We start from the raw sequence: 25,948 nt of genomic DNA on the forward strand, positions 1-25,948 counted from the left end.
TGTCGTTGAGCGACACCATCACATTACCTGAACCCAAGTCCACAGGCACTACATGACATGACCCCAACCCAGCCCAGGGATTTTGCAGGACTTGCCGTCAGTTCCGACTATGGGGTCAGCATCCGCCTGTCATGCGTTCCTCCAAGTCTGTCAAGGGAAGTGTATTGGGTGGACCACTGCCTGTCTGTCGCTGCTCGCGCCAATTGTATGACAGCTTTTTCTGCAAAAATGACAATAGGAATGGTTACCAGAGTGCCCTCTGCTCTTGTGGCACACACACATAGCCATCAAGGTATCATACTGTGTGCATTTAATACAGCTGTCTGTTTAAAGGCCCTGGTAATTCTACATGGTTCATGCAGAAACATCCTCGGCACGGCAATTTGCGACATGTCCGTAGATTGTGTCGTAGATTGTGCGGCGATGTTGCTGGAAATGCCACCCAGGGCCTGGAGGAGCAGAAACATCTTTTAAGATGTCAAAAAGCAGTCTTAATAATGTGTAACGATCATTCATGGAAATTAAGGTGCAACACTAAGCCTATCTACAGCAACATGTGTCAGATTTACAATTTAAGTAATCAACGAGTGCATGAATAAAAATATTACTTGCTCACACCACCCTGCAATGGTCATTCCACCACCTTCGACATTGCTGGTAGACCCGAGGAATATCATCCGCTGACGACACCTGCTCAGCAACAGCGTTCTAAAATTTTCTTACAACGGGGTTTACCTCGACGCCTCCTGTTAAACTGCCCCCATTTACTCTCTATGGCTGAAACAAAAGCCTCATTGGTATCAAAACTAAATTTTCAGTCTCTCTGCCTGCTCTGATCAACGTGCTGCATGTTGTCTGTGTCTGAAAAATGGATGATTGAGAGCTATAAGTGTGCTGCGCATGTGCGGGCGCACTCCAACACCTGACCAGAATCGCGGGAGGGGAAAAAAAATCGGGAAAAAAATTTGTTGAAAAAAAAAACATTTGCACATGCGTAGAAGCTCCATTTTTTTTTTCCAGCTTGATGAATTCGGCTCCGGCACACAAATCCTGTCATGCAAGATCAGATTTTAACGCTACCGCCAGTCACCGTTTGGCGAATTTTGTGGCCTTCCGTCATAGCGCTATTCCGACAATAAAAAAAAATCTAAATCCTTAAATACCACCCAAAAACCGGTCATAGCACTATTTTCTGAATTTCTAGCCCATAGTATTTTGCTTTTATTTTATGAATTGAAATTGAGTTGATCATGAATTTCACACGTTCAGTTCTATTTGAACCTTTTTCTCTCTCTCCTTTCTCGATTTTACTCAAGTGGACATTGAAAGAGGATTTATTTTCGAAAATTGAGATAACAATCTCCCTTTGTGCCTCAGTTATCAGGAGATGTGCAAGGGGAGACAGATCGAGAATTGATTTTCTAGTGCGAAGCACTGATAATGGAGCACACCTGTAGATCATGACTGTAATGTATTTGCTTCATGGGTTCTTTGCTTACGAATTCATAGCAACACATTGCTAGTAAGAACTAGTTGGTTTATTAGCAAAAGGTTTAAAAATCACACTACACATTACCAGTTCAACTATTTTAGTTGTGCACTTTAAACAAATGCCCCGTGCAAGGGGGGGTCACACTCCAAAATACATTTTTTTCCAGTGCCCTGTTTTTTTAGGACACTAAAAACAGAAATTATACAACTGCCTCCTTGCTAAAAGGGGGGGGGGAGTCACCAAAACCCGGCACAATAAACAAATTAAACTTTAAACATATAAAATCAAATTAAAATTTGGTTGCCAGGGGTGATGATGCACTCCAGTCCCTCTGGCGCCCACCTCTCGTGGAAGGCTGCGAGCGTACCGGTGGACACCGCGTGCTCCATCTCCAGGGTCACCCTGGCTCGGATGTAACCGCGGAAGAGAGGCAGCCAGTCGGGCCGAGCGACCCCCTCGACTGCCCGCTGCCTGGACCGGCTGATGGCCCCTTTGGCCATATCCAGGAGCAGTCCTACGAGGAGGCCTCCCGACCTGCCCGCCCCCCTCCACACAGGGTGCCCAAAGATCAGGAGTGTGGGACTGAAGTGCAACCAGAATTTGAGGAGCAGCCCCTTCAAATATTGGAAGAGGGGCTACAACCTCGCACATTCAATTAAAACGTGGAACTCGGACTCTTCCAGACTGCAGAAATTGCAGGCGGCCTGGGAGCCCGTGAACCGACTTAAAAACTTATTGCACGGGATTGCTCCATGCAACACCCTCCAGGCCAAGTTCCCAATAAATAAGGGGAGGACTCTCATGTAGAGAGAACTCCATTGGGGACCCCTCAACAGCTCTACAACTGTGAGCATTCTCTCAGCTACATACATTACAATGACCATGTAGCTCATGCATGCAAATTTCCACTTTGCATACTAGAGTCCAAAGGCTACTTCTAAATGGCTGCACTAATCTGTGGTTATGAAAGCATGTTACTACAATTTGTAATCAGTAGGTTATAATATATGTCTGATATGTCACCTGTAGATCTATTGCATACTGTAACTATTGAAACCCATAACATTCTGAAGCAGATGCCTTAAACATTAAACAGGCGATGACAATATTTTAATATTGATTTGTTTCCATTATTTTTACCATTTTGTTTCCATTTCTGATTGTATTTTTTCCTCACTGGGGTCTACCACCCTCTGCAGAATGTTCCTCAGCTGAGATTGTGGACCAACCTGGTGACCTAACCACAAACATCAGAAACAGTCGTGGGATGAGGGAGGCATGCCAACTTTTCTTCCTGAGGAGGAGGAGTGGTGAAATGCGTTGCTTCTGCCAGGCATGGCAGCCAAGCTGAGAGCAAATTACATTCCTCGTGATGGGCACAGTACATTTCTCAAAGCACTTGTCAATCTGCTATGGGTAGTCGAGGCCAAGTGTTTTCTTCAGGTGAAGAGGGCAAGGGATAAATGAACCAGAGTGTGCAGGCATATTTCAGTCCCCATGTTAAAATCATGCATTCTGTTTTTTTAGATTTCCATTATAATTTATGTCCACATGTGTAAGAGAAGCTTACAATTCAACCCTCCTGCTGGTTGTAGTGTCCTAGTGCCATCACTGGCAAGAGTGTATAATTTCAGCAAGAAAAGCTCACCTAAGCAGTTGCCAGTCAAAATGTGGACATAGTTACCCGTAATGGAAAAAGTTGACGAAGTGCATTCAGACATAAGATTTTACATAAGTAATAGATATACAACCATAGCACTCAAAGCTGTGGTCATCTGAGGCAGCTGATGAACAATGGAACTGAGTCAATTTTGTTAAATTGTTTAAAATACGGATGCTCTGGGCTCATTTACTAGTTTTAGGATAACACTAAAAGAGTTTAGCAATGTGAATATTGTCTTACCGTATCAGGATCACCGGCAATAATCGATTTTGGCTGAGTTATGAAAATTGGAGGGGAAAGACACCTCAATTGACTCCTGTCTACCTTCAGAGGGCCAGGCAGCAAGTTGTACGGAGTCTCCGCTGCAGAGTGATACATAGCCTAGGGAGGTGTGAAGAGAAAATCTAATATTTAAAAAAAACACAAGTATCAGTTGTTGAGAAGTCTACAGCCTTGATCTCAGAACCTAGTTATCCAGGTGCAAAATATTCCCATCTGCAACCTTCAGGAATTTCCAAAGTTTTCAATGAGAATAGAAAGCTTTTTAATTTCTTTCAAAAATGGCTATCAGTAAAAGGATTGAAAGAGCCCAAGTGGCAAGAACAAATTTCATCCCTGTCTTATGTCGCCAGTTCAAAAAATAGGAGAATGTATAAAATTAACGCTAAATCTTCAATTGTAAAAGAATAAAGCGTTGGTATCAGTTTAAAAAGATTTCAGAAAGCTTCAGGATTATTGCGGCTGTGAACCGTCTGTCATGTGATTGACTGCTGGTTATATACAGTAAACCTTAAGGTGATTAAAGGAGTGAGGCATGAAGCGTGGCCTTTGTCTGCTAATCAGCTGTTTCAGCTCTGTAAGCACTCGAAGGATCGAAGGATTTCCTGTGTCTGCTTAAACATGAATAGCGTGAAACTGCTGTAAAACAGAACGCTCTTAAACTTGGGTCGACACTACTGTAAACTTTAAACTTGAGGGGAGTATTCGGCTATATAAACTCTTTCCTCTGTATTATAATCCATGAAAACAAAGAAAGGAAAACATTTCTAGCAAGATGTATAAGAATAAGTTTCAGTAATGGTTTTTAGGACTTAAAATGAAAGTGTTATGTTGTGATTGTCTTTACTTGCAGGCATGAGCCATGAGCCAAAGTCGTCCCTCGGTATGATCTCAGCAACGCAGAGGACCACAGCAACCGTGAACCCCCTAACTCCTTCCTCGCTGAATGGACCGGTTGTTACAAATGGGAGTCAGTCAGCTCACGGGACACCAAATGCTCGAGGAGGTCATACAGCCAGCTTTGCTGCAGCTCTTCGAAAACTGGCCAAGCAAGCAGAAGAACCAAGAGGTAAAGTTCAGCAATAAGTAGCAATCTGTCAAATCTTTCACTGGCACAAATTCACAACAGGTCTAAACATGCAAAGTGGGAGGATCTAGACGACCATTTACTGCACTGTTTATTTATTATTGCTCAAGCAGGAAAATTGCATACTTGCATGACATTGGGTGAATGGAACAAGCATGAAACCTGTGCAGTCAGAATGAAATTTAACAATTATAAAGAAATTCTCCATAGTTATCCAGAAATGTAACATAGACACTGAAACGATGGTCACAGTGGTGGAATGATGGGTTATGCCACAGAGGTGAAACACAAGTGTTGTCAGCATACAACAACAACATGAATTTATAGAGTGCATGTAATGTAAAAATAAAAATACCAAGGTGTTTCACACATAGCCATAATGAAAACAGACCCCAAGCCACTAGGAAAGAGATAGGGGGGTAGGTGGTGATTGAATTCTAAGTTGAGAGATGGGTTTCGAGAAGGTTTTTAAAGTTGGAGAGAGAGATTTATAGGGAGATATATTTGGGATTTGGGGATGGGGTTCCAAAGGGTAGGTCTGAAGCAGATGAGGGCTCTGCCACCAAAAGTGGATTCAAGGAGAATGCACAGCAGACAGAAGAATGGAGCGTTCAGAAAGAGATATAGGGGTGTAAGAAAGAGCAGAGGTAGAGTGGGGCAAGGCCAAGAATTTTAAAATGAATGCACTGGGGATTGGGGAGCCAGTATAGGTCAGTGAGGACATGGGTGGGCGGGACTTAGTGTGGGACTGAATATATGCGGCAGAGATTTGGACAAGTTGGGGGATAAGCGGCTAGCAAGGAGTGTGGTAAGTCTGGAAATGACAAAGGCATGTTTAAGGGTTTCAGTAGCAGAGGAGCTGAGGTAGAATTGGAGGTGCTGTAACCCTTCCATGGATGCTGATCAACTGATTGTAGTAATGTTAGCAAACATTGGGTCAAGGAAAGGAGTTGGGTGATCTGAAGCTTGATTGGTAGGCGTTTCAGAGGAATAAGAGATAATGTTGTGGAGTGAATGAGCCTGATGAGGAATGGGGAAATGCCACAGTATGCTGCCACAGAATGTTGTGGGGTCGATGCTGGCTATGGGAAGGGCTAGGGTTATCAAGAAGTGGAGAAGAAAAACAAAGCTGAAGCAGCCAAGGAGATTGTTTCCAAAAGTGAAGCTAAGATATGCACAAGGTCCTCACACTTGGCTTGAGAGGTGAGAATGGTCGGACATTTTCGAATGATCCGAAAGTGGTCACAGGATTAGGCTGAATGAATATTTGGTTAAGAATTAGAAACATGTCTAGATGGCCAACCTGGTATCAATAATGGTCTCTGAGCTTCTAGGACTATGGGAATGCCATCTGTGACCATTAAAAAAACAACATTTGTAATGTAATGCTATAATTGCTAGAGGGCCAGTGGGCTTTTCACTGATTTTCCATGGAACATTTAACTCCCTTAGAATGTTAACTAAACTGGGTAGAGTCCGTGATGGGGCATATTGAAACCCCCAGTTCCTGCCCAATGTTTTACCCAAACATTCTAGTGTTTTTCCACATCACTTTAAACACCTTCCCATGTATTTCTTTTTTTACTGCGAAATGCTCAAACAGCCAAATGAATCATAGAATAGTACAGCACAGAAGGAGGCCCTTTGGCCCATATAGTCTGGGCCAGCTCTTTCGAAGAGCAATTCAATTAGTCCCACTCTCCTCTTTCTCCTTGCGATTTTTTTCTCCAACTATTTATTAGTTCCAAATGTTTGGAAATGTTTGCAATTGTTATTGTGCGAAATAAAAGCTGATTCACAGCTAATTAATATTAATAGTTAATTTATACTGAAAACCCCAATGTTCTGGATCTCATGCAAACCATTACTGCTTAAATTGAGTCTTTGCATTGTCAAACAGAGGCTGACTTGTTGGTTATGGGAGGAATTATCGGACAAGGATTCATGACTGCAATATAATCAACACAAATATTTTGAGTGATAATCAACAGTAGTTTATTAGACAATAACAAATACCCAGAAGGTTATGCCATACATTAAATATATATGGATCAGTAAAGTTTTTTTTACCGATTCCCTCCTGTAAATTCAGAGACCTTTTAGGATTCATAAAATGCAATTCTCTCCAGATTTTGGCATTAAAACCCTTAAATAACTCCCCCGCCCCCCCCCCCCCCACCCCCACCGCCGTCTTTGTGCTATAAATCAGGTCCCAAGATGCACTTGTGTTAGTGACAGTATCGTGTATGTTGTGTGATGTGTGTGACATGCTCATGTACCGCATGTAGTGATGACATCACTAATGTGACACGCATGTCTTGGGATCCGATTCTCAGTACCAAATCAATGGAACATTGAAGTGAATTCTGAGTTTGAGCGGCAATTGTTTTTATTGACTCGTTCATTGATGTCAAGGCTACGGTACAAGAGCTAGAAAGCGGGATTAGGCTGGTCAGCTCTTTGTCGGCTGGCATGGACACAATGGGCCGAATGGCCTCCTTCTGTACTATAAATTTCTACAATTCTATGAGTTAATGGGGTGGTTCTGATCAGATCGGGCATCAGTGTGTCTGAAGTAGCCTTGGGTGCAGAAATACATTTCTGTACAATACTGAGCAGCTGCAATGCCTTGGCTGAAAACAGTGAGGCTTGTTTGTGGTACCAGACTGCATATCAAACCTGGAGAGCAAACAGTGCCGATAAATATTGTTGCAGGAGAATCAGCACTTAGTCCTGTTGCCATTATACAGGGTCAGAAGCTTATTTTAAGCTACATGGTGCACTGAACATGCACTTGTCAGAACTTTTAGACTTCGAATGAGGCGCAAAAAAGTGGTGTCTGTGAATACACCCAACTGCCACAATATTCCTTAACTAGCTCCCACTGAGTGCCGAGGAACTGGTCCAACCAGGGCCTTGCACGCAACCAGTGAAGATTCACTCCCTGCAATGTTGTGCGTCATCATTTACTTGAACACTAATTTTAGTCCCTTGAATGCTTTCTTCAGTTCTAACGATGTTCCAAATAAAAACTGATGTTTGCTGGTCGTCTTTACCCAGGTATTTTGGGGTCCGCTTTTCTCACAGTTTTTGACCTTCAAAATAGAACTTGATTGTTTTTTAAAACATTGACAATACAAAACAATCCTGCTCATTCTTAATTACATAGCAGGATTAATGTTCAGGCAGATTTATGCATGGAGCCGGTGCAGTTCAAGGGTGTGTGCTGATATCAATGGACAGAACATTGCAGGGAGTGAATCTTCACTGGTTGCATGCAAGGCCCTGGTTGGACCTCACGAATTTTACCCTGCTGGTGTTTCAATTAAAACCAAATTATCGCTGGGCCAAACTGGATGTATGATATTGGGGCCAATCATCAGGCATTCAGTTCCTCGGCACTCAGTGGGAGCTAGTTAAGGAATATTGTGGCAGTTGGGTGTATTGGCTTATAATTTATTCCACCTGAAGTCTATATGATTGTAGTCAAATAGCCAGCACCAGTCCAAGACTCCCAGCAGTCTAGACTGGCAACTATATGGCACATCTGTCGATGGATTTCACTGACTGAAACAAAGCTTTGATGTTTGTCCCTGGAGACTGCTGGATGCTGATAGTTTTCACACGCTTTCATCGGAACAAAAGAAAATTGCACGATTTCCCCCTCTCCCAGTGGAGAAATGCCCTGACCCAAGCTCAGCATTTCCCCATAATGACACGGCTGAGCTCGACACCTTACCATGAGGGTAATCGCAGTGAACACCCGATACTTCACTGAAAATCAATGTTTCAGTTCCCACCTACTAGTCACGTAATATGTCGAAGACCCAATTTGGTAACAAACTGTACCAGTTCAACTAATAGGCGTTGCAACTTGTATAAATAAAAATCTGAGCTATGTACATTAACGAAAAGAACAGATGGGAAGCCGTTAAATGTAGATAATCTTCATGCAGAGCAAAACCAGGCACTAATTGCGCTCAGGAAAGACAGAGCTGTCTTTTGTCACTTTTGTGGAAAACATGTTAGAGTTTTGCACCTAATGCTAATGATAAAATTTAATGACACGTGCCCGTTTATAAACAATCCCCCATCTTATGACTATTCCTTTAGATTTTAGGAATTTCATGGGACATTCCTCCCCATATTTATTATCTAATATTACTTTGGCTACCTGACTGCAGCAGGAGATATTTTAAATGTAAAATGCACACATTACCAAACTCTGTGTGTGTATGTGTGTTGCAGTTTTTCTTGTAAGTACTGTCAGTTGTAAGTCTGAAGTGCAGTGCAATATCACCAGGTGGTGAAATCCTGCTTTAAATAAGAGTCTTTAAGAAACACCAAGAGATCAGGCAGCTTATATATTTAACTGCCTTTTATGTCTCATTTATTATGTTCTCTTCTGCCATAGTTCCATTTACCAGACAGGTCATTTTCCAATTTCTGCACTGAAACATTGTTTGAAGCCAGTATTAGAAGCAAGCAGATTTATTAGTAACTTGATATATAATGTTCCAGAATTACTCGCTCTCTAGCCATTCAAATCTAACTGTTAAGAGTCATAAATGGCTTTGCCAGAACCCACGATTGTGCAGTTCCTGCATTTCAGCAATTCACTGCGAAACTTACCAAGTGACTCCTTTTCTTTTAATGGTGTAATAAATCAGCAAGAGGTCATTTTTCATCCCTGTCTTGTAATTGTAACTGGCACAGATATGCGCTGCTCCATTGTTGAAAGCATAAAAACACAGCGCATTATTTAATCAAACTACAGCATGCTTCACTGTATGTCTGCTCGTGTGTGAAAGCGTATAAATTTCTATGATATTGTCATATAAATCATATCTGCAGCTCGGTATCATAGACGTGGTAATGCACTGATAAAAGCTCTAAAGCAAGGAGTGTTCATTACGTTTTATCTTTGTTTCCTCGTTTTTCCATCATTATCCGGCACTGTGCATTATCTCCTTCTGAAGAGGCCGAGTGTGCCGCTTGCTTTGGTTTCTGCTATGTTTCTGCATGTTTGGCTACTCGGAGAAATGCGCGAGCAGCTATCCTCCATTCCTCCCTCTCCGCTCCCCATAATCCGTCACCTGGTTGGTGCTTGCTCACAATGGCAGGGCAACTCACCAGCACTATAGCAGGTGCAGACCACACCCCATCAATACATGGCATCAACCATCGCGTTTATTTCATTCTGAATGGTTGTCAAGGTAACGCCATCACATTTATGGAGAATACTTGTGTAGTCTCTATGGGCCCAAGTTTCGGCCTCAGTTGCTCCTGATTTTTTGGAGCAACTGGTGTAGAACGGAGTATCTTAGAAATTCAAATTCTCGGCATTTAGTTTGCTCCAGTTCTAGTCAGTTAGAACAGTTTCACTTTGGAACAGAATTTTTTTTTCAAAAGGGGGCGTGTCTGGCCACTTACGCCTGTTTTCAAAGTTTCGGCAGTGAAAACTTACTCCAAACTAACTTAGAATGGAGTAAGTGAAGATTTTTGTACGCTCGAAAAAACCTTGTCTACACTTTAGAAAATCAGGCGTAGGTTACAAATCAGGCGTAGGGAATGGGGGGGGGGGCGGGGGGAGGGGGGTTTAAAGGGAAGTTTACAAACATTAAACACTTCAGTTTTACAAATAAAGAGCCATCATCAATAATAAATGATAAAAACATCAATAAATCAACCAATAAATCAATCAAAAAAAATTAATAAGAAATAATTTTTTTAAAAATCAATAAATAAAACATTTTCTACTTACCGACTGCAGCACCGGGAGCCCTCCAACAGCGTGCTGGGATGCCCCCCCGTGTATCTATCTCTCTGTCTGTCTGTATGTGTCTCTCACTCTCTGTCTGTCAGTGTCTGTGTTTCTGACAGTGAGGGGAGGGGGGGTAGAGGGAGAGAGAGGGGGGACAGGGGGAGGGGAGGGAGGGAGGCAGAGGGGGAGGGGGGAGAAGGAGAAGGCGGAGGGGAGAAGGAGAAGGCGGGGGGGGGGGGGAAGAAGGGGTGGGGGAGGGAGGCTGAACGGGCCGGGCCCGGCGGCCGGGCCCAAGACTTCGGACAGGGCCCGTCCCCAGCACCAGATTTACAGGTAGGTGGCGTTGGGTCGGGAGCTCGGGTCGGGTCGGGGGGAGTACGGGTCGGATCGGGTCGGGGCTGGTCGGGGGGGGGGGGGGGTCGTCGGGAGCACAGGTCGGGTCGAGGGGGGGGGGGGGGAAGCGGGAGTCGGGTCGGGTCCGGGGGGGGGGCGGGGGAAGCGGGAGTCGAGTTGGGTCGGGAGGAAGCAGGAGTTGGGCGTGGGAGGAGCCTTATGCATGCAGCCCCAGTGAGGCCATTCGGCCAGGGCTAGGGGCTGCATGCTTCGGGCCCCTCCCACACAGTTTTGTGCGCCTGGAGCTACTGTAGAGGCATGTGCAGAGGTCCCGGCACTGTTTTCAGGGACCTAGCTCCGCCCCCCACAGCTCGTGCTGTGCCGCGCCGAGGGCCAGAGGGCCTGCAGGGAGCCGGAGAATCTGGAAATTTTTTTTAGGCGCACTTTGTGGCGCGAAAAACGGGCATCCAGGTCGGGGCTGCGCCGTTCGAGGCGCGGCCCAAAACTTGGGCCCTATGTTTCTACATCTAAAATGATATGTCACATATGTGTTCCTAAGGAGGTTAAAGTAACAGTGACCTCAGTCTTTATTAAGACACTCCAGAGTGAGGAACAGGCCTTATGGGCCGGCTTATATACTGTGCTCCCAAGGCATGCTGGGATCCCTTGGAACTTCAGGGGATGCGCTCCCTGGTGGCAGAACATGGGAGTGCATGCTTTACAGATACACAACATCACTCCCCCCAGAGTCAAAGTGAAAGCGATTTACAAGGTGAGGTGGTCGGGAGCCTTTCTTTCCCTGGTGGACCGCCTCGGTACAAATGTCTGTTCTGGTGTGTTGGCTGTGCCCTCGCTGGGCTGGCGTGTTGTTGGCCCTGCAGGGCTGCTGGGTGAGCCTGGCCTTACTGGGCTGTTGGAGGTGATTTATTCAATTTCCTGGTCCGGGGTGGTGTTGATCCTTTGGGTGTGTGTTGTGGGCTCGAAAAAGGTGGTGTCTGCTGTGGGTTGTTCAGGGCAGTCTGTGAACCGCAGCCTCGTTTGGTCCAGGTGCTTTCTGCAAATTTGTCCATTGTCTAGTTTGACTACAAACACCCTACTCCCTTCTTTAGCTATCACCGTGCTCGCGATCCACTTGAGACCATGTCCATAGTTTGGCACATACACAGGGTCATTCAGATCAATTTCCCGTGACACATTTTGTTGCTGCCACCTGCTCTCTACCTGATCATGCAGGTTGGGGTGAACCAGCGAGAGTCTGGTTTTAAGTGTCCTTTTCATGAGTAGCTCAGCCGAGGGCACCCCTGTGAGTGAATGGGGTCTCGTGTGGTAGTTGAGCAGTACTCGGGACAGACGGGTTTGGAGTGAGCCTTCTGTGACTCGTTTAAGGCTCTGTTTGATCGTTTGTACTGCCCGCTCTGCCTGCCCATTGGAGGCTGGTTTAAAGGGGGCCGAGGTGACATGTTTGATCCCATTGTGGGTCATGAATTCTTTAAATTCGGCACTGGTGAAACATGGCCCGTTGTCACTGACCAGTATGTCGTGGGTGACAAACATGGCCCTCAGGCTTTCAATGGTGGCGGTGGCGGTGCTTCCCGACATTATTTCACATTCAATCCATTTTGAAAAAGCATCCACCGCCACCAGGAACAATTACTTGGTTTTTTCCCCATACCCAGTTCTCACCTTTACGCAATAACACATGTCGGGGCTGTAAGAGGGTGCTTAACCCCGGTAGGAAGTTACCAAAATAGTTGGAGTCCCAGGAATGACCGCAACTCCGACGTTCTGTGGCCTGGGCACGTTCCTGATAGCCTCTGTCTTGGCGTCTGTGGGCCGAATGCCGTCCGCCGCGATCTTTCTCCCCAAAAACTCCACTTCTGTTGCCATGAAGACGCATTTCGACCTCTTCAGCCGCAGCCCTACGTGATCCAGTCGCTGGAGGACCTCCTCCAGGCTTTGTAGGTGCTCGACGGTGTCCCAACCCGTGATCAATATGTCGTCCTGAAAAACCACCGTGCGTGGTACCGACTTGAGTAGGCTCTCCATGTTTCTCTGGAAGATCGCTGCAGCCGACCAAATTTCAAACGGGCATCTGTTGTAGATGAACAGTCCCTTGTGCGTGTTGATGCAGGTGATGCCCTTCAAAGATTCCTCCAGCTCCTGTGTCATGTAGGCCGAAGTCAGGTCGAGCTTGGTGAACGTCTTGCCTCCTGCCAGCGTCGCAAATAGGTCGTCTGCTTTTGGTAGCGGGTATTGGTCCTATAGCGAGAAACGATTAATAGTTACTTTATAATCGGCGCAAATCCTGACCGTGCCATCACTTTTGAGTACTGGAACAATCGGGCTGGCCCACTCGCTGAATTCACTGATGCCCTCACGTTGCAGCCTGTCCAGCTTGATTTCCACTCTCTTCCTCATCATGTGAGGTACCGCTCGTGCCTTGTGGTGAATGGGTCGTGCCTCTGGGACCAAGTGGATCCGCACCTCGCCCCAGAAAAGTTTCCAATGCCTGGCTCAAAAAGGGAAGGAAATTTGTTAAGACCCTGGGTACATGAGCCTCGTCGGCATGTGATAGCGCTCGGATGTCATCTCAGTTCCAGCGGATTTTGCCCAGCCAGCTCCTTCCAAGCAGTGTGGGGCCATCACCTGGGACAATCCAGAGTGGCAGTTCGTGCACCGTGCCCTCGTAGATGACCTTGACCATGGCGCTGCCCAGGACAGTGATGAGCTCTTTGGTGTACATTCTCAGTCTCGTGTGGATGGGGCTCAGGGCTGGTCTGAGTGCTTTGTTGCACCACAGTCTCTCAAACATCTTTTTATTCATGATGGATTAGTTCGCGCCAGTGTCCAGTTCCATGGCTACGGGTAAACCATTCAATTTTATATTTAGCATTATAGGTGGACATTTCGTCTCAAATGTGTGCACCCCGTGTATGTCAGCATCTGCCGCCTCTCTCTGAGGCTCGAAATTGCTTTCATCCACCATGGACCGATCTTCCTTTGCCACATGGTGGGTAGCATGTTTTTCAGAGCTTGTAGCTCGTCTGCAAGCTCGTTGGAGGTGCTCCATTGATCCACAACTCTTGCAAACATACCCTTTGAAGCGGCATGAATAGGCTGAAAGGAAGTCTCCACAACGCCAACAAGGTGTGAATTGCCTTGCATTCATCCTTTGTTGCGGACTCTGAATCATCTGAGTCACCTGAGGCCTGCTGGCATTTGCAGACTCGTGGTTTCTGCCCTGTACATTTCTGCTTGCAAACACAGTTCCAGTTAATTTATGAACATTGCTAGCACTTGTGTGCTGAGAAATTTGGTGTTATCACTGGTGGACATAAACTCCTGTGCTATCGCAATGGCCTTACTGAGGGTCGGTGTCTCTACAGTCAAAAGTTTTCATAGGATTGTCTCGTGGCCAATGCCCAGTATAAAAAAAGTCTCTGAGTATCTGCTCCAGGTAGCCATCAAACTCACATTGTCCTGCAAGTTGTCTTAGCTCTGCGACGTAGCTCGCCACTTCCTGACCTTCAGATCGCTGGCATGTGTAGAACCGATACCTCGCCATCAGCACGCTCTCCCTCGGGTTAAGATGCTCTCGAACCAGTGTACACAGATCCTCATATGACTTATCTGTGGGTTTCACCGCAGCCAGAAGATTCTTCATGAGGCTGTAGGTCGGTGCCCCGCAGACCGTGAGAAGGACCGCTCTCCTTTTTGCAGCACTTCCTTCTCCGTCCAGCTCGTTGGCTACAAAGTACTGGTCTAACCGTTCAACATAGGCTTCCCAGTCCTCACCCTCCGAGAACTTCTCCAGGATGCCCACAGTTTGCTGCATCTTTGCGTTGGATTCGTATACTCGTCGCTAGTTATTGTGTTCCTAACACAGATGAGGCTGCCCACAGTGAGGTTAAAGTAACAGTGACCTCAGTCTTTATTAAGACACTCCAGAGTGAGTAACAGGCCTTAGGGGCCGGCTTATATACAGTGCTCCCAAGGGATGCTGGGATCCCGTGGGACTTCAGAGGATGCGCTCCCGGGTGGCGGAACATGGGAGTGCATGCTTTACAGATGCGCAACATCACATATACACAATCTTGACATAAGCAAATAACGAGTGTAGAGTAGATGCCTGAAAGTGGTGTTACAAAGGATCAATGAGCTCCAAATCATGAGAAATTGCAAGCAGTTTATAGAGTTGCCTAAATGGAACATACTCCACACTCTCCACATCTTCTGTTTCACCTCCTGATGTGTTCACAAGGCTCTCTTTTTGAGGTAACAAACAGAAACCGAAAATGCTAGAAATCCACAGTCGGTCTGTTGGTATCACAAGAGCAATTACAGGTTAACGTTCCAATGTAGACCCTTCACCAGTACTGGAAACTGGAAAATAAGCAAGTACATTAGTAGCACGTTCCTCTCTTTTTCACAGATGGCGACGGACCAACAGTATAATGCCAGTACTTTCTGGGTTTGTTTCAATTTCCAGTATTTCCAGTTTTATTTTAGTTTTCTCTGTTAGGGATGTTTTAAGACTCACGCTGCGTGTTGTCTCTGATCGTCTCAATATTATTTTCTGTGAAACGCACCGGCGATTGTTCTGGTTGTTCGTGAAGTTCAGAGTGTACTGCATTGCGACAAAAGCAAATAATGCAAGATAACCGTATGACGAGTGCTGGGGTGTCACAAGGTTATTTTGTATAAAGTGATGCTTTTGTTTCTGAGTACTTTGTAAAGAGTGCACTGTAAGCAAATCGTTACTGAATCCCAATTTTGCTTCTTGCTGTCGGTAAAACTCGAGAGAGCCTGGTAAATACGAGCCTGCTTATATAGCAATCTTTTGTTTTTAAACCTACAACTTGGATATAATAGGACTGCACTGTGCTTCATTCTATAAATCTAAAATAGGAAATTCTTGCTGATTGATTGAGGGCCTATAGACAGTGACAGGAACACCACTGGTGCAGCGCATGTACTATTCATCAAGGACCATCTGCTACCCCATTGCAGTGCCATATAGGTCACGCCAACAATGGGCTCAGCCCCACAAATACTGCTGTTTTATTCTATCAAATGTGGCATGTTAAAAATGGGGCCAAGGTTGGGAGCTCTGTGGTTTTGTTGTGAAATAAATAAGTGGAAACTGAACTAAAACAAAATCAAGTCACCAAGCCTACACATCACAAGATCGATATAGACAATTCGTCCATCTTAGCTCATCCTTTCCGAGTAAAAAATGTAATCATCTTCCCTCCCCACCACCCCCCGCCCCCCCCTCCACCTTTCATGTCATCAACTGACTCTTGAATGAGTCTAATCATCTGCACACAATATAAGAAAGCGGGCTTTATATTTATCTTGCCTTCAGACAAATGCTAAACATGACAAGGTCTCTAACATGCATGCTAAATGATGTCAAGAGACAAGAGTGTTCAGTATGTGTCTTTAGTTGCCAATTGGCTCACAACTGCATACCTCATCGTGCATGACCTAGACCCAACTGACTGGGGTTTTATTGAGTCTTGTGAACATCAAGTGACGGGTTAAGCCATTCACAATACAACAGATCTACAACTATTTTAGTTGTGCACTTTAATCAAGTGCCCCCTGGTTAAAGGGGTGGGGGGGCACACTCCAAACACTTTCAAACAAGTGCCCCCTTGTTTTTTTTTTTGAGGGCACTAAAAACACAAATGATACAAGTGCCCCCTGGCTAAAAGGAGGGGGAGAGGTGGGGGGCACTAAAACCAACAAACATAGACAAATTAAACTTTAAATATTAATGATCAAATTAAAATTTGGGTGTTACACTCCAGTCCCTCCGGCGCCCACCTCTCGGGGAAGGCCGCGAGCGTACCGGTGGACACCACGTGCTCCATCTCCCAGGGACACCCTGGACCGGATGTAAGAGCGGAAGAGAGGCAGGCAGTCAGGCTGAACCACCCCCTCGACCGCACGCTGCCTGGGCCGGCTGATGGCCCCCTTGGCCGTGCCCAGGAGCAGTCCTACGAGGAGGCCTTCTGACCTGCCCGCTCCCGTCCGCACAGGGTGCCCAAAGATCAGGAGTGTGGAACTGAAGTGCAACCAGAATTTGAGGAGCAGCCCCTTCAAATATTGGAAGAGGGGCTGCAACCTCGCACACACAATAAAAACGTGGAACACGGACTCCTCTAGACCGCAGAAATTACAGGCTGATTGGGAGCCCATGAACCGACTTAAAAACTTATTGCACGGGACTGCTCCAGGCCACGTTCCCAATAAATAGAGGGAGGACTCCCATGTAGAGAGCACTCGATCGGGGACCCCTGTCTCCTCCGGACGGCAAGATGCTGCACCATGGCGTATCCGGACGGCAGACGAGGATGGCAATGTGGAAAGTGTGCAAGAGCAGCCCGTACAGGAATTCCCTCTGCGCAGAACTGAAAGGCACAGAGGGGATTTCCCGGAGGAGGCTCAGCTATAGTTCGACAATTATTTTAGTTGTGCACTTTAATTAAGTGCCCCTTGATTAAAGGGAGGAGCACACTCCAAAAACTTTTCAAGTGTCCCCTTGTTTTTTTTTGAGGGCACAAAAACATACATTATACAAGTGTCCCCTGGCTAAAAGTGGGGGGACACGAAAACCGACAAACATAGAAAAATTAAACTTTAGACACTAACAGATCAAATCAAAATTTGGTTACCGGGGGTGATGATGCGCTCCAGTCCCTCCGGCGTCCTCCGTCGCCCAACAGCTCTACAAACCTGTGAGCACAGCAATCAACCATAGAACAGACCAAAAGTGTATGTATAGAGACCCCATCATCCAAACTACGTTCTGTCTGCGGCCTATTTTACGATTAAGTTGCTGTTTTTGAGACAAGTCAGGCCATTCCACTAAGAATTACTGTACTCCTTACAGCTCAGATTAATTCCTGAGAGTTGCTGGTTATTTGTGATGGTCTGACTCGGTCTTTGTAATGAATCAGTGGCCTCCAAAAGCAGTACAGTAAGGATATAGTTGAGGCAAGTGCTTCAAGTACCTTTGAAATAAGAGCACAGCAAATAAAGTAATGCAAATATAGTATCAACAGAATGATGAATATTTCGGCTGCAGAACGGGGACCAAATGCACCAATTTCCCAGGGTTGTCTGCCGCACCCCAAGGGCTCCCGAAATACGTCGATCCCATATTGGCCTTAGGCCCTTCATTAACATATGCAATGTGTCTAACGTTTGTTTTAGGTCCCCTCTGGGAAATTGGCCTGCTGAGCTCTGGGCCCGTTCCACTGGGTATTTTCTGATGTGGATGCTGTTGTGTCCTTACACCTTACTATAGAATCACACGAGGCATGTACTGCAGACAAAGTCACTACGTGACCTGAACCTTTATTCCCAGGACCAAGAAGTGCTGACCCTGCATGGGACCTCCCTTTATATACCTGGATGACCAGGTGAGGAGTGTCTCCCACAAGTTCACCCCCTGTGGTCAAGATGTGCATTACTCTGGTGTATACAGTGTACAGTGTTGTTACATAAGGATTACAGTTATGTGAAGGTTACAAACATGACATCACCTCCCCCAACGTCTTTGGGTCAAAGATTGAGTCTTTCAGGCGGTCGACGCTCTCTTGTGGAGCGCCGCAGTTGCGGCTCTGGTGGTTGGGCCTTGGCATGTGTCTCTGTCGCCTGAGGTGATTCCGGGCTGGCCGCAGGGACTGTGCATGCTGGTGAATGTCCTTGTTGCTCGCTCACTGGCAGTGGTATGGGTGATATCTCATGATCTTCCTCGGGTTCCTCAGTGTCCATGCTGAACCTTCTCTTTACTTGGTCCAGATGTTTGCGGCATATCTGCCCATTGTTAAGTCTGACCACTATGACCCTATTCCCCTCTTTGCCAATTACAGTACCCTCAAGCCACTTGGGTCCCAAAGCATGATTGAAAACGAATACAGGGTCATCGATTTCTATGCATCTCCCCACTGAGTTGCGATCATGGCACTCGATTTGGGACTGGCGCTTGCCCTCAACAATGTCTGACAGGGCTGGATGAATGAGGGACAGCCGTGTTTTAAGCGTGTGTTTCATGAGTAGTTCCGCGGGTGGGACTCCTGTGAGCGAATGCGGGCGGGATCTATAGGCCAGCAGGAGGCGCAATAGGCGGTACTGAAGGGAGGGTCCTTGAATCTGGAGCATGCCCTGTTTTATGATTTGAATCGCACGTTCCACCTGGCCATTGGAAGCTGGCTTGAACGGTGCTGTCCTGATGTGTTTGATACCATTGCCCGACATAAACTCCTGGAATTCATAGCGAGTGGAACACGGGCCGTTGTCACTAACCAGGATGTCCGGCAAGCCGTGGATCGCAAAGACCGGACACAGACTCTCCACGGTGGTGGATGTCGTGCACGAATTCAATATGATGCACTTGATCCATTTCGAATATGCATCGACAACAATCAGGAACATTTTTCCCATGAACGGGCCACGGGCTGAGTAGGGCCTCCCTGGGGGCATTTCCCAGCTGGGCACACGTCGTGCACCTGCGAACCCAGTGTTCCAGGTCTGAGTCAATTCCCGGCCACCATACATGTGATCGGGCAATGGCCTTCATTAGCATGATGCCTGGGTGCTCGCTGTGAAGCTCCCTGATGAATGCTTCCCTTCCTTTCTGGGGCATGACTACCCGGCTGCCCCATAGCAGGCAGTCGGCTTGGATGGAGAGCTCATCCCTCCGTCTGTGAAACGGCCTGACCTCCTCGGAGCATGCTCCGTGTGCGGGCGCCCAATCCCCCGTCAGGACACATTTCTTTATCAGGAATAGGAAGGGATCTCTGTTGGTCCAGAGTTTGATCTGGCGGGCTGTGATGGGGGAGCCTGCGGTGTCGAAAGCCTCAACGGCCATGACCATCTCCGCACTTTGCTACGACGCCCCTCAGTGGTGGCCACTGGGAGCCTGCTGAGCGCATCAGCGCAATTTTCGGTGCCTGGCCGGTGCAGTATGGTGTAGTCATACGCAGCCAGCGTGAGAGCCCATCGCAGTATGCGAGCTGATGCATTGGCATTGACAGCTTTGTTGTCGGACAACAGGGACGTTAACAGTTTGTGGTCCGTTTCTAACTCGAACCTTCTGCCGAAAAGGTACTGGTGCATCTTTTTCACCCCGTAGACACATGCGAGTTCTTCCTTTTCAACCATCCCATATTCCTGTTCTGCCTGGGAGAGCGACCTGGAAGCATAAGCCACAGGTTGGAGTTGGCCCTCATCCTTACTCTGCTGCAACACGCACCCAACCCCATAGGATGATGCATCACATGTTAAAACCAGTTTCTTACAGGGGTTGTACAAGGTCAACAGCTTATTAGAACAAAGCAGATTCCGCGCCCGATTGAAAGCCCGTTCTTGACAGTCCCCCCAAAACCTTTCACAACCCTTACGCAGGAGCACGTGCAGTGGCTCCAATAATGTGCTTAAGTTCGGCAGAAAGTTCCCGAAGTAGTTCAATAGTCCCAGAAATGAACGCAACTCCGATGTGTTGCCGGGCCTGGGCGCACGACGGATCGCCTCCATTTTGGATTCGGTAGGCCGGATCCCGTCTGCGGCAAACCTCCTGTCCAAAAACTCGATCTCTGGGGCCAAAAACACACACTTGGACTTCTTTAGTCGAAAGCCTACCCGGTCCAGTCAGCGTAGCACCTCCTCCAGGTTGTGGAGATGTTCCTCGATGTCTCGACCCGTGATTAGGATGTCATCTTGGAATACGATTGTTCCAGGGAGGGATTTAAGCAAGCTTTCCATGTTCCTTTGGAAGATAGCGGCCGCTGAACGAATGCCAAACGGACACCTGTTGTAAACGAATAGCCCCTTGTGTGTGGTGATGGTGGTCAGAAGCTTGGATTCTTCAGCCAGTTCCTGAGTCATGTAGGCCGAAGTGAGGTCCAACTTGGTGAACAACTTGCCACCTGCCAGCGTGGCAAAAAGACCTCCGCTCTCGGAAGCGGGTATTGGTCCTGTAGTGACACTCGGTTGATGGTGGCCTTGTAGTCGCCACAAATCCTGACCGAGCCATCCGCTTTAAGGACAGGAACAATGGGGCTTGCCCAGTCATTGAATTCAGCAGCCTGTCCAACTCACTCTCAATTCTCTCACGCATCACATATGGCACGGCTCTGGCTTTGTGGTGCACTGGTCTGGCGTCCGAGGTGATGCATATCACTACTTTGGTACCCTTAAAAGTCCCGACACTTGATTGAAAAAGTGGCTCGAATTTCTGTAGGACCTGTGAGCATGAACTTCACTCCACAGATGAAATGGCGTGCACATCCCCCCATTTCCACTTCATCTTGACTAACCAACTCCTCCCCAAGAGCGCGGGACCATTCCCCGGGACAATCCAGAGTGGCAGCCGGTTCTCCGATCCATTGTGTGTGACCACCAAGTTTGTACTGAGATGATCTCTCTGGTATACGTCCGTAACTACGTCTCAATGCGTTCCAGTTTGGGCTTGTTAGCTTTGCGTGGCCATAGTTTTTCAAATTGTTGGGCACTCAAAAGTGTTTGGCTGGCTCCTGTGTCCAGCTCCAGGTGTACAGGGATGCCATTTAATAGAATTTTCATCATCATAGGTGGCGTTTTGGTATACAAGCTGTGGACGTCTGCCACATGAACCCGATGGACTTCAGCGTCCATAGTTTTGCCCCAAGCATCACACTGCCTTGCAGACCCCTCGTCTGGTTCCTCTGCCTCGTAAACTAGACTCGCTACGGGCTTTCTGCACGTTCTGGCCAGATGTCCACTGAAGTTATAGTTTCTGCAGATAAATTGCTGAAACCTACAGGTTCTCGCAGCATGTTTGCCACCGCACCTCCAGCATGAGCTGAGATTGTTGTGAACAAAGGAACTGTTAACAGGCATTCCTCTCTGATTGTCTCTTTGATTACTCCTGAGCACTCTGTTGCTGAGTGTCAATGTTCCCATCCCGGGACGCATTGTCCCTGTGATGGCGTGAATTGCCAATCCCCCTGCCATTGTCTCTGTTGCTGGCCCACCCTAGAGCTTGTTGCTGCCTGGGCGGTGTCGAATTGCCCTTGCCTGCCTGCGGGGTTCTGGATCTCATTTACAGAAGGCGTTCGACAAGGTCCCAAACAAGAGATTGATGTGCAAAGTTAGAGCACATGGGATTGGGGGTAGTGTGCTGACATGGATTGAGAACTGGTTGTCAGACAGGAAGCAAAGAGTAGGAGTAAATGGGTACTTTTCAGAATGGCAGGCAGTGACTAGTGGGGTACCGCAAGGTTCTGTGCTGGGGCCCCAGCTGTTTACACTGTACATTAATGATTTAGATGAGGGGATTAAATGTAGTATCTCCAAATTTGCGGATGACACTAAGTTGGGTGGCAGTGTGAGCTGCGAGGAGGATGCTGTGAGGCTGCAGAGCGACTTGGATAGGTTAGGTGAGTGGGCAAATGCATGGCAGATGAAGTATAATGTGGATAAATGTGAGGTTATCCACTTTGGTGGTAAAAACAGAGAGACAGACTATTATCTGAATGGTGACAGATTAGGAAAAGGGGAGGTGCAAAGAGACCTGGGTGTCGTGGTACATCAGTCATTGAAGGTTGGCATGCAGGTGCAGCAGGCGGTTAAGAAAGCAAATGTTGGCCTTCATAGCAAGGGGATTTGAGTACAGGGGCAGGGAGGTGTTGCTACAGTTGTACAGGGCATTGGTGAGGCCACACCTGGAGTATTGTGTACAGTTTTGGTCTCCTAACCTGAGGAAGGACATTCTTGCTATTGAGGGAGTGCAGCGAAGGTTCACCAGACTGATTCCCGGGATGGCGGGACTGACCTATCAAGAAAGACTGGATCAACTGGGCTTGTATTCACTGGAGTTCAGAAGAATGAGAGGGGACCTCATAGAAACATTTAAAATTCTGACGGGGTTAGACAGGTTAGATGCAGGAAGAATGTTCCCAATGTTGGGGAAGTCCAGAACCAGAGGTCACAGTCTAAGGATAAGGGGTAAGCCATTTAGGACTGAGATGCGGAGGAACTTCTTCACCCAGAGAGTGGTGAACCTGTGGAATTCTCTACCACAGCAAGTTGTTGAGGCCAATTCACTAAATATATTCAAAAAGGAGTTAGATGAGGTCCTTACTACTAGGGGGATCAAGGGGTATGGCGAGAAAGCAGGAATGGGGTACTGAAGTTGAATGTTCAGCCATGAACTCATTGAATGGTGGTGCAGGCTAGAAGGGCCGAATGGCCTACTCCTGCACCTATTTTCTATGTTTCTATGTTTCCCTGGTCCATCGCCACGTTGGAACCAGGGCTGTGCGCATAAATTATCTTGGTCTCCTCTTCCCTTGCCATGAAAGTCTGAGCTATCAACGTTGCCCTTTCTGAAGTCAAGTCCTTGGTCTTAATAAGCTTCCTGAAAATCCAGGCATGACCAATGCCCTCAATGAAGAAATCCCTCAACATCTCCCCCCTGCAGCCGTCTGTGAACTTGGAGGCTGGCCAAACGCCGAAGGTCCGCAACGAAGTCTGATATGCTTTGTCCCTCCCGACGCCGGTGTGTGTAGAACCGGTGCCGGGCCATGTGTATACTGCTCACAGAGTGCTGAGCTCTTCAAAAGACTTGTCCGCCGGCTTCTCGGGTGCGAGCAGGTCTTTCATCAGCGCATACGTCTTGGATCCACAGCTGGTCAGTAGATGCACCCTCCGCTTGCCAGCCGCTTCCTCTCCCAGCCAGTCCTTCGTGACAAAGCTCTGCTGGAGTCTCAACGAAATCGTCCCAGTCCTCACCAACACAGTACCGTTCCTCTGTGCTACCGGTGGCCATCCTCGTGGGTCATTGATTCCTGTTTTCCGTCGCCAAATGTAGTGTCATTACACCTTAGCATCACACGAGGCATGTACTGCAGACAAAGTCACTACGTGACCTGAACCTTCATTCCCAGGACCAAGAAGTGCTGACCATGCATGGGACCTCCCTTTATATACCTGGATGACCAGGTGAGGAGTGTCTCCCACAAGTTCACCCCCTGTGGTCAAGGTGTGCATTACTCCGGTGTCAACAGTGTACAGTATTGTTACATAAGGGTTACAGTTGTGTGAAGGTTACAAACATGACAGATGCGAATTAACAAGTGGCCGCCACCAGAAAGTAAAATATTTGTTTTAAAACTTGATGTGGAGCCGGGAGGAACAGAAATGCTCTTCTTCAGTTCCGGAGGACTGCAGCCGGCCTATAAACAGTCCCGCTCCCAGGATGTACCTGAGGGCCGCTTGGGTGAGGTAGTAGGCCCAAATTGGAATTCTGGTAATGGGTGAGCTCACTTCGGGAGGCGTGGGGGGCATCATCAATTCGCCAGAATTATTCCAACGAGACCCGAGGCCTCATTTCTGGCGAGCCTCAAAACGAGCCGTAACCAATTTTTATTCCCAAGATCCCACTGAAAAGCTGTACAGACAAACGTAACATATGAATGAGAAAAGGCAAAGGCCAGTTGGCCGTACAAGCTCATTCCTTTCAAACAGACAGTTTAAGCTGTCACTGACTCTTTAATCTTCAGAGGTTCTAATTATAATTTTTTAATGGAAGCAAATGAGTTCTAGAAGAGTTTTTTAAAGTTCTAATATTGAAAGGTCACAGTGCTACAAGAAGACATCGATCCATATAGTATGCTATGTCTAATTCGAGGGTTCAGCCAATATGCTGGCGATTAGAGAAAGAGGTAAAACAAAAGAAGGAAGGAAAGACTTGCATTGATATATCGTCTTTCACAACCTTAGGACATCCCAAAGCGCTTTACAGCCAATTAAGTACTTTTGAAGTGTAGTCGCTGTTGTAATATAGGAAATACGCCAGCACACAGCAAGCTCCTACAAACATCAATGTGATAATGACCAGATAATATGTTTTTAGTGATATTGATTGAGGGATAAAACTTGGCCAGGACATCAGGGATAAACTCCCCTGCTCTTCCTCAAAATAGTGCCATGGGATAGTTTACATTTATCTGAGTGAGCAGACAGGACCTCGGTTTAACGCCTCATCTGAAAGACGGCAACTCTGACAGTGCAGCACTCCCTCAGTACTGTACTGAAGTGACGGCCTAGATTTTTGTGCTCAAGTCCCTGGAGTGGGACTTGAACACTGTTCCCTCTAAGCATGGCCACGTGGCTGTGCAGTAATGGGAAAGGTCTCGTGCAGGCCGCTCACTGGCCTTTACATCGCAAATATCGCACATATGCAGAAATTTAAAGGGACCGTGCATGAAAAGAAACAGGCCGTGAACCCATAACCTACTGCTTCAGAGGCAAGAGTGCTACCAACTGAGCTACAGCTGAAACAAGGCTTCAATGAGAAGGGTTTATAAAACAAAAGAGAAACAAAGCAAAAACAGAGGTGATGTAATACACTAATGGATGGAAAAATCGAAGGCTGCAGACACCACCTGCAAGTACAGCTCCTCTTTGGAACTGCCACTTATGGATTCAGGTCTCACAATGTCACAAAAATGTCATTTAAATTTGGGGTTCAAACATGCAACCGTCTGATTAGGAATCTGATATCAGAGCTGCTAGCTCCCTCAAATAAGGATTTCATTAAAACACCATCCATTTATTTGCCAAATTTTGAAATAATGATTCATTGTAATATCCATGACCCTGTAGCATATTTTCTTTGTTTCGACCAGAATTCTTATCAAGGAATCCAAACAGCGGAATATCGTTTTTCACAGTAACGTATGTTGGTGCGTATGTCATTTCCCATTCATTCCTGACCTATTGCAGTTGACACTGGTTCAGAAAAATCAGGAAAACCCTGCAGCAGGTTATTTTAGCAACATCAGAGCGTAGCTACTTTATAGAGTTAGAGTAAGGAGAAGGCTGTTTGTTACGCTATTAAACGTAACACTCAAATTTTTTCTGTGTAAATTTAGAGATTAAACAAACATCGCCACAATAAGAATAGAAAATACATTTGAAATACAAAAATTAAAAACATTGCTGTGTGTGTCCTCAAATTAAAATGTTGATCCACAAAGCGTGTGAATCAGACAAGATGGATCTGGATTAACCTTTCTCGAGATCTATTTAATACATTAATATTCATATTAATATCTGTGAACATGTTATAGGTAGAATTAAAATGGATTAAGAAGCTGTCAGGTATTACAGATATAGTAACATAGTAAGTAACATAGTAACAGTTTCAGCAGAAGACCTTCGGTCCATCAACCCCACCTATCCACAGTATTCCCTTGGTGCATTTCCAATAACCTTGAATTAAGTAGTATGTTTTTAATCGTGTTCTTTCACGTGCCCCCTCCTCCTGCCCCC

At 46.6% G+C, this 25,948-nt stretch overlaps 1 protein-coding gene across 3 annotated transcripts in view; it reads left to right on the top strand.

The window, feature by feature from the left end:
• Positions 1-25,948, top strand: part of LOC139263787 (genetic suppressor element 1-like) — a 224,737-nt gene that overhangs the window by 68,420 nt on the left and 130,369 nt on the right. For 2 of the 3 annotated variants that reach the window (XM_070879833.1, XM_070879835.1), the window contains exon 2: positions 4,288-4,503. In XM_070879833.1, the coding sequence (XP_070735934.1) occupies positions 4,288-4,503 (216 nt within the window). Of the gene's footprint in view, positions 1-2,742; positions 2,936-4,287; positions 4,504-25,948 lie in introns of those variants that run through there. The other variant, XM_070879834.1, reaches the window with a different exon arrangement.

This window comes from Pristiophorus japonicus, chromosome 5 (assembly GCF_044704955.1).
Source record: "Pristiophorus japonicus isolate sPriJap1 chromosome 5, sPriJap1.hap1, whole genome shotgun sequence".
NCBI classification, from domain to species: Eukaryota; Metazoa; Chordata; class Chondrichthyes; family Pristiophoridae; genus Pristiophorus; species Pristiophorus japonicus.